The sequence below is a fragment of the Balaenoptera ricei genome, chromosome 2 (assembly GCF_028023285.1).
Source record: "Balaenoptera ricei isolate mBalRic1 chromosome 2, mBalRic1.hap2, whole genome shotgun sequence".
NCBI classification, from domain to species: Eukaryota; Metazoa; Chordata; class Mammalia; order Artiodactyla; family Balaenopteridae; genus Balaenoptera; species Balaenoptera ricei.
The window spans coordinates 8,553,058-8,571,260 of NC_082640.1; the positions used below are offsets into that span (position 1 = coordinate 8,553,058).

General features: G+C 44.5%; 1 protein-coding gene across 6 annotated transcripts in view; it reads left to right on the forward strand.

Annotated features, from left to right (window-relative positions):
* FRMD4A (FERM domain containing 4A) overlaps positions 1-18,203 on the forward strand; it is a 491,624-nt gene that overhangs the window by 444,411 nt on the left and 29,010 nt on the right. For all 6 annotated transcript variants that reach the window (XM_059910391.1, XM_059910396.1, XM_059910410.1 and 3 more), the window contains 2 exons: positions 12,318-12,451; positions 17,344-17,466. In XM_059910391.1, coding sequence (XP_059766374.1) covers positions 12,318-12,451; positions 17,344-17,466 — 257 coding nt within the window. The remainder of the gene's footprint in view (positions 1-12,317; positions 12,452-17,343; positions 17,467-18,203) is intronic.

Consider the following 18,203-nt stretch of genomic DNA (forward strand, 5'->3'; position numbering starts at 1 on the left):
GTATTTGTCTTCCTCTGATATACTTCACTTAGCATAATGCCCTTGGGGTCCATTTATATTGCAAATGGCAAGATTTCATTTTTTTTGTTATGGCTGAATAATATTCCGTTGTGTGTGTGTTATAGTTACAATTTCTTTATGCATTCATCCACTGGTGGACACTGAGATTGTTTCCATGTCATGGCTATTGTGAATAATGCTGCTATGAACGTGAGGGTGCAGATATCTTTTCCAGTTACTGTTTCATTTCTTCAGATAAATACCCAGAAGTGAAATTGCTGGGTCATATGGTAGCTCTATTATTAGTTTTTTGAGGAACCTCCATACTGTTTGACATAGTGACTGCACCAACTCACATTCCCACCAACAGGGTATGAGGGTTCCCTTTTTTCCACATCCTCGCCAACATTTGTTGTGTTCTTTCTGATGATAGCCATTCTAACAGATGTGAGGTGATTTCCCATTGTGGTTTTGATTTGCATTTCCCTGATGACTGCTGATGTTGGGTATCTTTTCATGTACCTGTTGGCCATTTGTATGTCTTCTTTGGAAAATGTCTGTTCAGATCCTCTGCCCATTTTTTAATTGGATTTGTCTTTTGTTGTTGAGTTGTATAAGTTCTTTATATTTTTTGGATGTTAGTCCTTTATCAGATATATGATTTGCAAATATTTTCTCCCATTCAGTAGGTTGCCTTTTCTTTTTGTTGATGGTTTCCTTTGTTGTGCAGAAGCTTTTTACTTTGATGTAGTCCCATTTGCTTATTTTTACTTTTGGTGTCAAATTTTAAAAAATCATCACCAAGACTGATGTCAATGATACACGATTATTAAAATTAAATTTTGAAGGATACTAGTAAGAATCCTGCATGTGCTGCATTTTAAGAACCTTCTACATTCCCAGAGTGTGTGGTAAGATCCTCGGTCCTTGCCAAGATCGCTCATAAACCTGCCACTAACATTTTCCCTCAAATTGTACTGTATCGCTTTTGTCATGATGGTATCAGACGTTCAGAGGTTAATCTTGTCAGATCAGGCTCCTCCTGCAAATACCATCCTTCCTCATTATCTTTCATTTATCCTTCCACCCTTGTCTGTACCCAAATTGTGCCGTAACTGAGCCGTGTAACCACACTGTGATATTGCTACTGTATAAACCTTTTTTCTAGCTCCCGAACTTTGCTAGGGACTATGCATAACATTTAAAAAGTTACAGCTTCTCTCCTCAAAGAGTTTGCATACTATTTACTGATGTAAAACAGAGATAAAATATTTCCAACTCTTAGTAACTTTGAAGGTGATTTTCCTATTTAACAAGAGTACATCATTACAAAGTACTGGACTTCAGTCATTTTAAAGCTATCTGAGGTCTCAGATGCTAAAGAAATGTTATTGATATCATTAAAGAAGTCAGAAGTCCGCACTTATTAATGACCTGAGCCAGGGGCTAACATCTCAAAAAGAAAAGGTCTGCAGAGTTGAAATGATTTACTAAGGCTCGGGGCCAAGACCCTCTGAGTTCTTCGGCGGTAACACCCAGGGCTGTCCCGTGGGAGACCTGTAGTCCTAGTAGAGACCCTTAGAGGTACTGAGCCTTCTGAGCTGTGTCGGATTAAAAGGGGTCAAGCCCTCACCTCCCAGAATTGCACTGGATGAGATTCAGACCCTAGGAAGGTTATGGAACCCGCGTCCCAAATCCATTCGTGAAGGGGCTCCGGCAGGCAGGCTTTGAAAGGAGGTGAGGACCCTTGTCCCAGAGCATCCCCTGGAGGAAGGGACGTCGAGGCAGCTCAGGGCGCAGCCCCCCTTCCAGGCCGGCAGAGCCCCACCCCCACCCCCATCTTGGTCTCCTCACAAGCTCTGCACCTCTGGGTAACCAGCCAGCCTGTTGCCTGACCACTGCGGGGTGGGAGAGGCGGGGTGGTGACAAGCAGGGGACGATGTAGTCACTGTGCCCTAGGAGAGCCTCCAGATTTTCCAGGGTTCAGATAGAGTTTGAGAGGACAACTGTGAATTCAAAACATTTGGTGATGATGATGATTTCAGAATTCAGAAAAAGCATCTGAAATCCTTTCTGTGGGAACTTTAAAGGGTTTATTCCTCTCTTCCTTACCCCCATTTCTTGAAATCTCAAAAACAGATGGGAAAGGGGAAAAAAATGGAATGACAAAAGAAAAAACAAAACAACTGCATGCTGAACATGCATGGCCTTTCCATAGCTCCTCTGAAAGCGAGAAAAAGTGTAGGATTGTCCCAGCGTTGCTTCTGGAATTTGCCATCCCAGAACAGTTCTGGTTTCAGTAGGAGGGGAGGGGCTCAGGGAGATGTGTTTTTGCTCTCAGCCGATTTAAAGAAAATGGCACAGACTTGCTTAGGAGACACCCTGTGTTCTGCAGGCCCATGTGGGTTGTGCATTAACTGCCCCCAAACAAAAAAATGTTACTGCGCATCCTTTCTTAGAGGAATAGAACAATGAGACTGATGCTGGCTTTTTGAATGGAAATACAGGGCCAGAAGCCACCCACTGTCTCCAAAAACAAAATGGCATGTTGTGTCTATAAATAGGAATTGGGCTGTGGGATTAATGATACAGCAGTTGAGTCATCTTCATTGTCAAGGGCAGGATTGCAAAGAATGTGGTGATGGATATTTGGTTAAAAAAAAAAAAAAAACGAAATATAACAAAACCCTGCAGTCTGCTGGGATCCCCCGGCTCTGTCTGACCCTTTCCGCTCTGGAGAAAAACATGTTGTACTGAGTATAGGACCTGCTCTGCCTGGGACCCATCCACGTCCATGACTCAACTCTTCACACGTTCGCCCTCTCTGAATGCCAGCACTTCCTGCCATTGTTGGGCAGTTTATTAATAACTAACATAATAACGAGGGTGCCAGCTGTTTGCTGTCTCTCCTTCCAGAGAACTGATCTGATAGGGGTCTGCCAGCTTTGTGGTCAGGGCTGTATTCAGCTTAAAATACACGGCCTGAAGTTGGTATCAATCACATGATGTTTGGGGGCTTTTTTCTTCTTCTTTTCATCTTCATCCCTTTTTTCTTAAATATAGATTTTATTCCTACAGTTCAAATTTATTTCCTTTATGTTTTGCAATTACTTTATGTCAATTTTTTTTTAATTGGGGTATAGTTGTTTTACAGTGTTGTGTTAGTTTCTACTGTACAGCGACGTGGGGTTCCCTGTGCTATACAGCAGGTTCTCATTAGTTACCTGTTTTATACACATCAGTGTATACATGTCAATCCCAATCTCCCAATTGATCCCACCACCACTCCCCGCCACATTCCCCCCTTGGTGTCCATATGTTTGTTCTCTATATCTGTGTCTCTACTTCTGCCTTGCAAACCGGTTCACCTGTACCATTTTTCTAGATTCCACGTATATGCGTTAACATAACGATATTTGTTTTTCTCTTTCTGACTTATTTCACTCTGTATGACAGTCTCTAGATCCATCCACGTCTCTACAAATGACCCAATTCCGTTCCTTTTTATGGCTGAGTAATATTCCATTGTATATATGTGCCACATCTTCTTTATCCATTTGTCTGTCGATGGAACTTTGTCAGTTTTTTTGCTGCCCAGCATGTGGGATCCTAGTTCCCCAAGCAGGGATGGAACCCACGCCCCCTGCATTAGAGGCATGGAGTCTTAACCACTGGACTGCCAAGGAAGTGCCATTTTCATGCTTTCTTTTTGGCTCTCATTCTATCTCTTCCCTCTGTTTCTCTCCAGCCTTTCAAAGGTTCTGTTATCGGCTGCCTGTCTCTTCTTAAGTCTAATGATGCCCAGAATTCCAGGGGCCTTTCGTGTTGGTCCCGGGCTCAGTGCCCTGCAGATGGGCTTAGCCGGCAGCACTGCCAGAGGGCTCGCCTTCTGCCAGGGTGTGTTTATATGGGACCGTGTAACCGGTGAGGGCTGCGAAATCTCTTTCTGTGGAATGGATGTTTCTGGCCGTGGCTTGAGCAGGACAGGCCTGAGTCAAAATTGTGAGAAGACAGAATGGTTGTCCCTTTCTGCTCTCTCACTGGGGGTAAAAACAAACCTAATAAAGCCATTTATACTGATATAGTTACACCCTCCCGTGTAAAGGAATATTTGCCTGCTAAAGAAAACCAGGGCAGAATGATAATCTGTAACCTAAGTGAACGACTTTGATGGAATTTTAAAAACTGAAAAAGAAATATCGCCATCCCCTCCCATAGCCTTTGCTCTCTCTTCCCATTTATTGAGACCAGCCTTCTCAATATTACAGTCGAATCACAGAATCTTGGAGCCAGAGGGATAAGCCCCCTTATTTCACAGTATAAGAAATGGAAACCGTATAAATTAACTCATAACAGTGGTTTCAACTAGGTGGTTTACCAGATGCTGCTAATTTTTTAAATCAGTGGTTCACTTCTCTCCCTCCCTCCCTCTCCCCCAACTCCGAACCTTTCTCTTTTTAATCATCTTTGTACCCTTCACTTTGGTAAAAGTGCCACTGAGCACTTTTCTTTTTTTTCTGAGTCCCAGAGACTCTTCGCTGCCACCAAATGGTGTTTATTTTCAAAGCGCTCCCATTTCACTGCTCTTTTACATGCACTGTTTTATTTTTAAAATATCCGACCCTAATGAAAAGTTCTCCAGGCGTGCACTTTTCATGTGAAAAAATCACATTTCATTCCCTGAGACGCTCTCCAGAGATCACACACAGTTATCCTGAAATCTGCCAGGTGGCTTTATTTCCCATGTTCTCTTAGGACATCTTTTCTGTAAGGAATTCATAATTGAGGATTTGTAAGGCAAATAAATATCTCTTCATCATAAAGGGTTCAGACCTTTTCCCTTGTATTTATTCCTGGGGTGTCTGCCAAAACTTTTCCTTAACAGCTTTTGTAGATCTGCTGGGAATATGCCTACTTTCTTTTTTTTTTTTTTTTCCGTAAAAGTCTAAACAGACAGATTGTCATTTCCTTCCCTTACTTTTAGGACAACAGATTTCTTTCTTCTTTGGGGTACTGTTTGTTTCAAATTTCCCCTGCTTTCAGAGAGGAAAGAACCCCTTCTGTCTCCTGAGATCAGCGGGGCTCGTCATCAGAATTCCATCTGTGTAAAAACAGATGAGCCCCGGTTCCTGACAACATTCTGTTTAAGAGGATGCGTTCTCATATCCGGTGCAGAGTAGCCCAGAGTCTTTTGAAAGATTGGAGCACGTTCTCCATCTCAGCCCGATGAGGACATCCTTCCCCACGTTTGCCGGCTGGGAGGGGAGCTGCCGTTTGTGTGAGCTGGCCCTCCCCACGCATCCTGCCCCAGGGCACCAGCTGCCCACTGGGCGACATCTGGAGTTCCCTAGCTGGAGCACGAGAAAGTCCAAGAGGCGGTTTCTCCAGAGGTGGCAGAAATATCTCCGCCAACAACATCCCTAGCATCCGGGAGTTCACTCGGGAGATTTCCAAAGACCCACTGCAAGTGACTTTCTGATCTTCAGTGCATCATTCAAACACTCCCGGCTGTGTTTGGATTGGAATTGTCTTCTTTGGGGTCAGATCTTTTTCTCCTCCTCTCCAGCCAGCTGAGGAGTGACCTATTTCTATAAAGGATGTGGATTGAAAAATGATCATCAGAGAGCCAAAAACAAAAGACATTTTCAGTCTGGGTTCATTCAAAGAGATACTGACTGAGCAGTAAGCAGAATGAAAGGTTTTCCAGAGAACTAATCCGATGCTGATCATCCTGGCAGCGGACCACAGGGCGACTCAGCCTCCTCAGACCTCGTCAGCCCTGCAGGTTAATTGCCTAATTGGCCTCGGGATGTGGCAGCTGCCGTCTCTCCCCTTCAAGTGCGTGGCTCATCTCCTCCTTCCTCCCACTGGACAGCTTTTCATGGCCGGACCCCAGGCTCTCTGAGGGCTGGACCCACGTCCAGTTACCTGTCTCCCCCACCCCGCCTCGCACACACAAGGTGCTTCAGAGACTTCTCCTGTGGCTTCCTTGGCGCATCTGAAGGACCCGTGGGCTCCTCCTCTCTGCCTACGTGTTCCTCCGTGTGGTCCCGCAGAAAGGGTCTGGGCTGGAGAGGCAGATAGGCTGGCACAGTAACCGTGTTTATTACAGCCAGACCCAGTTCCTACCCTCATGGTGCTTCCATTCTGGGGATGCAGCAGACCAAACCGCCAAGTTGGAATCCCAGCTCTGCCTCCTAACATCCCAATGACCTCTTCTATGAAAATGGGGATAATGTTTCTGTGAGGATGAAATGAAGTAGAACGTGTGGGAAGCTCCTACCAGGAGTTCTGTAAAAATCCCCTCCCTTCCCTTCTTCTCCCGAGTTTCCTGCATGTGCACCTTCCACCAGCCTTCCAGCTTCTTGCCTATTCACTGTTCTTCGTCTTTTACATTATGAGGCTCCCCAGAATTGGGGTGCCAACTCCGAACAAAGGCCAGGGGACACTCCTGAATACAAATAACTACAAATACTCATGTAGTGCCTATTACGTTCTGTTCTAAGCATCTTGCAAGCCAATGCGAATCAATCTCATTTGATTCTCCCAACTTTTGAAGAAGTCCTGTTTTTTAAATTTATTTATTTATTTATTTATTTATTTATTGGCTGCGTTGGGCCTTCGTTGCTGCGCAGGCTTTCTCTAATTGCGGCGAGCCGGGGCTACTCTTCATTGCGATGTGTGGGCTTCTCATTGCGGTGACTTCTTTTGTTGCGGAGCACGGGCTCTAGGCACGCAGGCTTCAGTAGTTGCAGCACATGGGCTCAGTAGTTGTGGCTCGTGGGCTCTAGAGCGCAGGCTCAGTAGTTGTGGCACATGAGCTTAGTTGCTCTGCAGCATGTGGGATCTTCCCAGACCAGGGCTCGAACCCGTGTCCCCTGCATTGGCAGATGGATTCTTTTTGTTTTGTTTTTAATTATTATTTATTTGTTTGTTTTTATTTATTTATTTGGCTGTGTTGGGTCTTCGTTTCTGTGCGAGGGCTTCCTCTAGTTGAGGCAAGCGGGGGCCACTCCTCATCACGGTGCGTGGGCCTCTCACTATCGTGGCCTCTCTTGTTGCGGAGCACAGGCTCCAGACGCGCAGGCTCAGTAGTTGTGGCTCACGGGCCCAGTTGCTCCGTGGCATGTGGGATCTTCCCAGACCAGGGCTCGAACCCGTGTCCCCTGCATTGGCAGGCAGATTCTCAACCACTGTGCCACCAGGGAAGCCCGGCATGTGGATTCTTAACCACTGAACAACCAGGGAAGCCCAGAAGTCCTGTTTTCATTCCCATATGAGAAGGGAGGTAACAGATTTAGAGCAGTCATGTGACATTGCCGAGTCCTCACAACTAGTATGGCACAGAGCTGGGACACAAGCCCTGACTTGTTAGCTCTAAACTACTACCAGAAGTCTCCGGAAGCTACCAGACCAGTTGACGTTTCCCGAGGTGTATTCACATCACTCTTTCCTACAAACTTGGTGCTACTTGAAAGTTTGACCACCACCAACAACAAAGTATTTATTCGCTACTTAGATCTTTTGAAAGCATTCAGATCACTCCTATTTTTCCTTGGATTCGTGCACCAATTGATTATGCTTGGACAGTCCTTTCCAACTAGCACTTGGCTACTGCTCTGTCACTCTCTACATTTTGAAATCTCACTCTTCTGGCTCCGGTAGAGAGCATCCATCCATCTTCGTACTTCATTAATCCCAAACAAAGCTCAGATTAAACTCTTACTTAGTATTCAGGTTTACAGATAATTTGCTTTGGCCTGTTGATAAGATGCAGAGGTCAGTCCTTTAGGTGCTGGTTGATAATTAGACATTTCCTTTTGAGTTGAAGCAAACTATAGCAATAGCTGGGAGAAGGACCAGAGTTGGAGGGATGCGTGTCTGTTCTGGAGGCGGAGATGGGAAAGAAAAGAGGAGAAAGATGGCACCATATGTAAGGGTCCTATTGTAAAAATTGCAAAAATGACTGCTAGAGATGAGAGGGAACTGCCTCAGTAAGCTGTTTATTTCAGTACTAGATTCTTCGAGTTTGGAGGAATCTTGGGGGTTAGTTAACTGGTCATTTTCTAGTTGGGGACATCATGGCTCTGAGAGGTTAACAACCCGAGATCTGACACCAATTAACAGCTGACACGTCTTGGAAATCCAGGTGTCTTTTATCCTTCACTGCTCCTCTCAGAGAGAGCGGATTTCCATCTTGTTAATTTCTAAGGGGCTGAACGTATAACCTTGGAGTGGGGTTGCCTGTGAAAAGGCATGTGTGTGTTCACGTAACCGGAAATGGACAAATCATAGTAACTGAGAGCTTCTATACCGTTCATCAAGTGTAGCTGCCGACTGGAAATTATTTCTGTGTCTAGAATCGTTTTAGATGTGCTCACAAACCTTTAGTTTGCAAGAGTCTCGTTGCCCTGCGCCCCTGAGGCTCTTCTGACTGCGTTTCTCCCTGGATTCGTTCTGTTCTGTCACTTGAGAGGATGAAGAGTGACTCTCTGCCTCCCGATTTCTGCCTCTCTGGCTGACCTTCCTTTCAGATGTCACGCGTGCCGTTCAGGGGATGTCTAGAGGGTGACAGCATCAACATCTCAGAGCACTTGGGGCTCCTTCTTCTGATACTCTTGAGTTTCTGTCAGTGCTCTGTGCTATTGGTGTGGTCATCTTGTCCCTGGGCACTCGGCTGCCCCCCCCCCCCAGGGTTGCCACATTGGCCTGGTTGCAGGTAACCGCCCGACAGCTTCAGATCCGACAAGCTCCAAAAGAGAGCAGCTCTCAGCACTCAGCACGCTTGCCCAGACGGTGCATTTCCTTTACAGGAACAGAGGCACCGGGAACCTCTTTTTCAAATGCATTGTGACAAGAACCCCACTGCAGAGCTGCCCTAGCTCGAGGGTGGAGTGGGGGGCCCCAGAGCCTGCCGAACCCCTCGACTCCGTCCCAGCCTCGTCCACAGGCGCACCAAAGGCATAAATGCAAACCCAGGGGCTCAAGAAACGAAATTTGAAAACAGTGCCTAGACCTCTGTTGCTTCTTCTAAAGATGGGCTTTGGAGCCCGAGTGGTAGCTGCATTGCACAGAGCTTCTCTTCTTTGGCAAATGGCTCCTTGAGTAATGGCGAGGAAGTCATTTCAATCATTTCTCTCTTTCTAATTCTAGCCGGTATGTCCCTGTGTGGGTGTGTGCACTCACTCAAGTTAAGTCCACTCTAGATACGGGGGGATTTACCTGTCCCAGGCACAAGCTAAGGCTGAATGTGTGTGATCTCATTAGTCTTTACAGCAGATTGAGGAGGGCAGGTCACTTGTCCAAGGTCACCCGTCCAGTGAGTGGTTTAGAGTGCATTAAAACCAGATCGTTTTACCCTTTACCCACCATCCAGGTTAGATGAAAATGGAACTCTGCATGTCTAGGCCAGGCCAACTCACTTACTTTGCAAAGACTTGACTTGGTACCTGGCACCATATTCCTCGTGAAGCAACTTCAAGAATAAAGGTGTGAAGCAGAGCCAGCCAGCATTAGTGGTGCCAGATACGGAGAAGGCCTCTTGAGCCATCACTCTGTCTTATATGGGTTTGGTATTTAGGCTAATTATTTTAAGTAATCATAATTTAGGTACTGCTAATGAGCTCAAGACCAAAGCTTAACTAATCCATAACTAGAGATCAGATCATCCAAAAATTCTGGGCTTTACCACCAGGAGTTTAATGTTGTGATTTTTGCCATTCTTGAATATAGTTCATTCTTAGATTTGACTTCATAAATCATCATCTCCTGTTGAGAGGTTAGGCAGGAGTGAGAGGGAAAACAATGAATTTTTCATTTGTGCTAGAAATCCTTTCATCTTCTTGGACCCAAGTTTCCCCAGGTCTGTTTTTTAAATCTAAAGTCTGACTTCCTTCCAGTATTATTTTACCTTCTTATTAATTCTTTAGATGATGGAATAATAGAGCATAGCTCATTAAATTTTCCTGCGTCTTCACCTGTGATTGGTGACTATGACTCAGGGAACAAGATTAAGATTCAAAATGATTTAGCTGTGTTACATTAGATGAATGTAGACTGGAGATAGTTCAGGACTAATAAGCTCAGGGTAATTGACTTATGGGGGTAGAAAACCTGAAGCATTTCAAAAAGGGGAGCCTGCAATAATGTCCAGCCATGTGTCACATGAGTACGACACCATGTGGATTTAGTATCTGAGAACCATGAGGTAATGGAGCCTTCGTGAGGGTCAAGGTTTCGCTTGAGTTTGCTATTGAATTTGGAAACATGCGATTGAAGCAGGACGAAATCCAGGAAAGAGCTACAAAAATGATTAAAAGTTTGGAAGGTCAATTCTATAAAGAAACAACCTACAGGTACTAGATTTCTTTACGGAGATGAGATACAACTTAATTATAGCATCCAACCATACGATTGACAACATTTATTCGTTTGTTTATTCAAGCTAATATTTATTAGCTACCGTGGAGGCATAAAGATGGTACATTCCCGCAGTGATGGAGATTCTCTGTTTCAATCTAGAATGAGTCAAAATGTATTGTACCTAAACACTGAGAATTCTTGAAGATTAGGGTTATAAGAACTTAGGTGCCTGGTAATTGAGGGAATATGGGGATTCCTGCTCAGAGCCTAAATAAGAGTCAAATCTTATATTTATGGGGATGATTTGAGCATCACAGGGTTGTTGTTGTTGTTTTTAAATTATTATTTATTTATTTATTTGGCTGCACCAGGTCTTAGTTGCGGCATGCGGGAACTTTGTTGCCACCTGGGGGATCTTCGTTGCAGCATGCGGGCTCTTTAGTTGTGGCATGCAGGCTCTTAGTCGTGGCATGCGGGATCTAGTTCCCTGACCAGGGATCGAACCCCGGCCCCCTACGTTGGGAGCGCGGAGTCTTAACCACTGGACCACCAGGGAAGTCTCCATCACAGAGTTTTTGATACAAAAGCACAGAAGTCCCTTCTAGTCTTGTGATTCTGAGACGCCTTCTTTAACCACTGGAAGAAACAGAACAATCGACTCTGGGAATTCTGATTGGATCATTGTCAAATCTGTCATTCATTCACTGAATTGTCCCAAAATGTTTCCTAAGGAAATACAATTCCTACCCCTCCCTCCAACAAATCCCGCTAGAATTTTTACTGGTATTGCAATGATTCTCTGATTTAGTTCCTGAAGAATTGACATCATTACAACGTCTGGCTTCCAATCCATGACCAGACTACATCTCTCTCTTGTGTGAGGTCTTTCGTTTTTCTCAGCAGAGTATTATACTTTCCATTGTAGAGATCTTGTCCATCTTCCATTAGATGGATACCTAGGTATTCGATGTCGTTTGATGCTGTCGCAGGTGGCGTGATGTGAGCCCCTTGAAGGCACACCCAGTAATGCCCATCCATTTCTAAGACTTCCGCTGTCCATGGACACGAGAAGCAAGCAGTGAGCAGCTTTTCCCTTCTCAGGGAGTCAAGGCACCTTGTCTAGCCATCCAGGTAGAAAAGGTATAATAGCTTCACTGCAGGAAACCTATTTCAGAATCCAAACATTGCAGCCCAGAAATGATTCTCTGGTCTACCCTAAATCTCTCCAGTTGGCATTTCAGCATATTTTCCTTTTGTTTGGTTTACAGTTTTTGCCTTCCACAGAGGTTTCCTATCTAGCAGTCTGCTATTTGAATCATCAAGCAGATAGTTCTGTGCTGCATATAAAAATATGTATAACTTTTATTAGGAGGGAATTTGCTCATGTTACAGTCTCGAGTTCAAAAAATACAATACAAATCTAATTTTATTTTTTAAATATATGTGCTTAGGTAAAAGGGCTAAAAGAAGAGGCAAGACAGTGGTTATCTCTGGGTGACTAGCTTATGGATTATTTTTATACATGTCTACATTTTCAAAATTTTTATGATAAACATGCGTTATCTTTGTACTAAGCAAAAATAAGCGTTTTTAAATAGAAAAAATTAAAACTTTGTATTAAAATGGCTGGCTTAAACTTTACTTTCCCCTTCATGGCATAAAAAGTCTATTAAAATTTGCTAGTGAAATTGAAATGGGTGTGTGACATATCTTAAGATAATCAAAGAAGAGGCGTGTAAATTTTCCCGCCGGTCCTTCTGACCAGCTGTAAATTACCCGAAGTGCTGAGAATCCGCCCCTCACCCTTGGAGCTCTGGGCACCTGTTTTATTTCACACTCTCTTGATTCCTGGGGTAAATCCCACAGTCACAGCGTGGGCTCCGGTTCAGTTCCTTTGTGGTCCAGATGTGCGTCCCCTCGTCAGCTGGCCTAGTAACCCCACTGTTAATTGACAGGTTCTCAGGAATCAGATAGCTCGCAGTCGGCCAAGAAAGACATGCTGGCAGCCTTGAAATCCAGGCAGGAAGCTCTGGAGGAAACGCTTCGCCAGCGGCTGGAAGAGCTGAAGAGACTCTGCCTACGAGAAGCGGTAAGCATCGCTGGTTCGTCCTGTGGGACTCTGTGTTGTCTGTGCCCTCATCTGTCTTCACGTATTTATAAAAGACAAGGGTCAGCGTCATAAAGGGCATAAGAGGGAAGCCAGCCCTCTTCTGTTGACGACCCCCAGCCCCCGGGATGAGCCCCATCAGAAACAGGAGTCTTGGACCATAATGAAAACACTCTGACAGCAGTGAAAGTGGGTCCTGGCAGAATCCCAAAAGGGACCCCACTAGGGGCCAAATGCCAAGTAGTAATAACAGTCATAGTAACAATTGTAAACAACAACATTTGCATGGTGCCCCATAGTTTATAAAGCATTTCCTCATATGATAGTTCCCACGCTGGATGGAATGGTTTGCCAGCTTCCTAAGATCTTGTGCCTGAGTTTATCCTTGTGGTGGCTTTTGTTTCTCTTGAGTGTATTTCAGATTTATCTTTGGAAATCATAGTGAGGAGCACCTTTGGGGATCAACAAGGAAATCAGTATTTCACTTGATATAAAATCCCCTTCAAAACTCATGATCTGGTGAATCTTTCACTTTTTTTTTTTGGCGGATGATGCATTTTTTTCCTTTAGTTGTTGTTTGTTTGTTTTGTTTTTACAGTAGGTCCTTCTTGCTTTTCTGTTTAAATATAGCAGTGTGTGCATGTCAACCCAAACTCCTAATCTGTCTCCCACGCCTTCCCCCCCGGTAACCGTAAGTCCATTCTCTAAGTCTGTGAGTCTGTTTCTGTTTTGTAAATAAGTTCATTTGTATTATTTTTTTTAGATTCCTCATATAAGCAATATATGATATTTGTCTTTCTCTGTCTGACTTATCTCACTCAGTATGATAATCTCCAGGTCCATCCATGTTGCTGCAAATGGCATTATTTCATTCTTTTTAACGGCTGAGTAATAGTCCATTGTATATATGTACCACATTTTCTTTATCCATTCATCTGTTCATGGACATTTAGGTTGCTTCCATGTCCTGGCTATTGTAAATAGTGCTGCAGTGAACATTGGGGTGCATGTATACTTTTGAACCAAGTTTTTCTCCGGATATATGCCCAGGAGTGGGATTGCTAGATTGTATGGTAATTCTATTTTTATTTTTTTAAGGAACCTCCATACTGTTCTCCATAGTAGCTGTACCAATTTACATTCCCACCAACAGTAGGAATTACATTCTTCACACCCTCTCCAGTATTTATTGTTTGTAGATTTTTTGATGATGGCCATTCTGACCATCGGTGTGAGGTGATATCTCATTGTAGTTTTTTTTTTTAATATAAATTTATTTATTTACTTTTGGCTGTGTTGGGTCTTTGTTGCTGCGTGCAGGCTTTCTCTAGTTGCGGTGAGCGGGGGCTACTCTTTGTTGTGGTGCTCGTGCTTCTCATTGCGGTGGTTTCTTTTGTTGCGGAGCACAGGCTCTAGGCGTGTGGGCTTCAGTAGTTGTGGCGTACGGGCTTAGTTGCTCCGCGGCATGTGGGATCGTCCCAGACCAGGGATCGAACGCGTGTCCCCTGCATTGGCAGGCGGATTCTTAACCACTGCACCACCAGGGAAGCCCCTCTCATGGTAGTTTTGATTTGCATTTCTCTCTGTGATGTTGAGTGTCTTTTCATGTGCTTTTTGGCCATCTGTATGTCTTCTTTGGAGAAATGTCTGTTTAGGTCTTCTGCCCATTTTTTGATTGGGTCGTTTGTTTTTCGGATATTGGGCCACATGAGTTATTTGTTAATGAAATCCTAGCCTAGTCATCTAAAAAATCTTTTAATTTTAGGCAAAGCAATGCTTCCTCAAGTGTATATATACACAAGGCTCATGTCTCATTGGGATTTAGAGACTGTGGCAGGTCACTGTCTCTATTTATTTGAACATCTATTTCCACCACCTTCTGCTTATTCCACAACTCCTTGTTATCATGTTTGAAGACTTGCTTTTTTAATGCATCTCGCGTTATTGTGCATATGTGTGTATGCACACACGTGTGCATGTGCTTGCACACGGACACCATGGGGTGGGAGCCCTCAGGAGAGAGAGTGTTCTGTATATAACATTACAAGGAGCTCTGTTGGTCAACAGTTCAGAAAGGGAAGTGGAAAGAGGTTCCCAAACTAAGTTGAAGAGCCCTACTCCCCTCCCCCCAATCCTAATGCCTTGCCCCAGGAAGAATTGAAACAAGGGGCCACAGAATGAGATCATATTACAGTTCGATTTGGCTTAATTATGCTCTGGATTGATTCAAACCGGAGCTGGCTCAAAGCAGACCCACATTAGCGCAAATCCTTTGCAAATCTTGGGAAAGCAATTGTCCCGGCTGGGGGATGTGCTCTGAGATACTGTTAATATCAGCAATCTTTTTGTAAAGAATACGCTGGAAGGATTGAGAAAACATGGGTGTGGGTGTCTGCATTTAATAATTTGTAAAGCCTTGTTGTGTTTTTAATAAAGGCAGCATCCCTAAACCCAGCAGGGAATCAGCATCAGAAAACTGGCGAAACATGTCCGGGCAAGGTTAACATGTCTGGTGAAGGTCTCTGTGCCTCTCGTAAAAATAAAAGCAAAATAAGGAAAACAGAGCTCCTGCTTCTTACTATGTGGACACCAGAAAACAGAACTTGAGCAGCAGAAGAAACTTCACGAGAAGCCGGCCACATTGTCCTGACTCCTCTGAGGTTAGGGGACAGGAGAACTTCTGTCCTGACTCTGTCCTGCTCTTTCTGTGTCACACACACACCCTCAGCTCAGGGTATCCAGAAGTACTTTTTGTCCCCTGGGGTGTGGGGCAGCCAGAATGAGGTGCTGTGGGAGCGTCTGGCAAAATATAACCAACATAAGAAGAGAAAGGGAACCAGGCCGAGCCCTCCACAAGAGTGTGTTAAATTCCTCCTTCCCCAGGCAGCTCTCGTTACACGTGATGTCAGATTAAATATGGAGAATCAAGGCCTGGACTCAAATACCCCCAAGCAGATGGTGGAAAATCAGTAGCTTCATTTTTAAAAAAGATATTTTGTTTTAAAACCAAAGACTCTTTTTTTGTTCTTCTTCTTCTTTAAAGTTTTTATTTCATTATTCTAGGGAGACCTGGTACTCTCGCTGGGACAATACAGATTCTCAATTTGCACTAATTACTAATACAGCTGTTCAATTTTTCTTTTACGTTGTAGTAGCTTAAATTCACAAACTTAGAGACAGCATTTAAATTTTTCATAGATTTAAAAAAATTTTTATTTTATATTAGACTATAGTTGATTTGCAATGTTGTGTTAGAAAACCACAGGCTCTTTAGAGTTATAAATCAGTGGCCATTTTAACAACTTTTCCCTCCTTTTTATAAGTTTCAAAGTAAAAAAGAAAGTCCTAATAGTATAAAATCCTCAATATGTTATTTATAGGCAGACTTTTAGGGAAGCAAATAAAATGTTGCAGAATAAACACACAAACTACTTGGGAGACATTTGAACCACGTTTAGAAAAAGAAGAAAGAAAACAGGGAAGAAAATTGCAGAGCATTTCATACTCAAAGAGTTGGCCACTGTGCTCTGAAATGCTTACAGTGAGGAATAAAAAGTCCAAGAGGTCATTTCCCAGTGGGCTGAACCCAGGAGGAAAGAGGCCCAGGATCGCAGGGAGTGTTGGGTGTGCTTGTACATGCCGGGTGTACCCCCCGCCCCCGACACACACATACCCCAGTGTGTACAGACACACCCCCCAATGTGTACACACAGCAGTGGCACAGAGAAGCCATGTCACTCCTCCTGTTAGAAGGTCAGACTGCCCGTGGAATCTGATGATCAGGGCTTTCCTGCCCTTACGAGCCTGCCCGGCACAGAAGCTCTCTGCATGGGTGATGGAGTTCCCGAGAAGAGCCTGCCTTGGGTCTTTGTGCAACCTCTGTGTTGATTTGGGACTAGAGACCAGGGCTGGGCTCTGCCTGGAAGGGCCACCGGTCCCTTGGAGGCAGGCAGTGGGTCTCCCAGGGTTTTCTGGTCCCTGGAAGTGTCTCCTTGCAGTGGACGCCTGGACTCTACCACGTGGGTTAGCTGCTGACTCAGATTTGATCTCTATTGAGCCCAGACATAAGCTGCTCATAGAAAGCCTAATTCTAACCCTGAATCATCCCACAGACCTTTCAGCGATTGCCCGGGACCATTGTCACCACGGTGGTCTGTCAACTAAATCCACTGTCGTTATATTCACAACAGTTAGATTTCCAGAGCCCCAAACGCACATACACCAGATTTTTTTTAAGTGGCCTTGTCAGTAATATGGATTATATTTTCAGTTTCGACTGAAACTCATATTTGTACACATTTAATGTCTTTTCAACTCAGCCTGTTCCTTGAGCATCTGGCCAGAGTAGAATAATTATTACTCATACTCAGTTTCTAAATTATATAATAATGCCCTTTTCTGGAATTTGCCATATAGATACCACGCTTCCTAAGAAAACTCATTTGAAAGACCCATTTTAAACTCAGATATTTGGTGCAGTGAAATAAGCACAGAGTATGGAGCCGGAAAGACCAGAGATCTCATGTTGCCTCTGCTCTTACTGGCTGTGTGGCCTCAACAGGTTCGTAGTAGACATGCCAGACATGTGAAATTAACAAGTGAATGAAATTCGGGTTTTTATGATGAAAATCAGTAGTGATTTTATTTACCCGACAGGAATTTACTTTGGGGGAAATCTTTTCCAAGTGCCTCTGTTCTGGAAAGGAAGGACTATATTCTCCTACGTTCTTGGAGAAATGAAATTGTATTGCGTAAGATTATGGTTTCGAATCTGTGCATTGAATCTGTGCTTTGAAGTGTGTGTGTATGTCCTAGAAGCCAGTCGTGTACCCCACTCTGATTCCTTCTCCCCTCGTGCTGTCACACTTCTGCAGGAGCTGACAGGCAAACTGCCCGTGGAGTATCCCCTGGATCCAGGAGAGGAACCACCCATTGTTCGAAGAAGAATCGGGACAGCCTTCAAACTGGACGAGCAGAAAATCCTGCCCAAAGGAGAGGTACGTGCTTCTCTCTGTGGCTGGATTCTCTTACACCCGCCTCACTTTCCCGTTTGTGAGGGCGCCTCGCTGTTCTATTAAGGATGTTTCCGTTCTACCGGATGCCATTTCCTCTTTCCTCCTGAGTTGCTCTCCTTTTACCTTTTCTTAAGTTAGCTGCTTGGTCAGTATGTGGCTCCCATTGGTTGGACTGGCCACCTTGCGTTAATCTGTAAGCATTTTGATTTCTGTGGAGGCTGTGTGTCTAAGTCAACAGGCCTGTCGCAAGCAGCAAAGTTAATGGGAGAATAGTCCGTAACACTCATGTGTTCTTCTCCCAGCTCTTTGTCACTGAGAGCCAAGCGTACTGTCTGATCTATGACAGAAAACGACCAAAGAAGAAAGAACACTGAGGGCACGCCAGCAGGTGCAGCGATGCCGCTGGCCGGGGAAAGACAGTCGGGCCTGCCCTCGGTGGTCCTAACTCCACCCGGCTGCTAAAATCACTGCCCGAGCGTGAGCAAGACACTGCGCCTTCCCAAAGCACCCCTCACTTGACCCTCTTTGGACTAAACCTCGGCGGGGGCTGGGACTGGAGAGTTCAGATCTGGGGGCAGGGGAGCCTTGGGTCTCCAGCTGGTTAATAAGTGATCCAGTCTCAAACCAAGAGAAATTCAAGGCCAGGCACACCTCAGGCCCCAGGGGCACATCCAGGAAATGTCTTTCCAAATTTATTTCGAATACAGTTACTCATTACA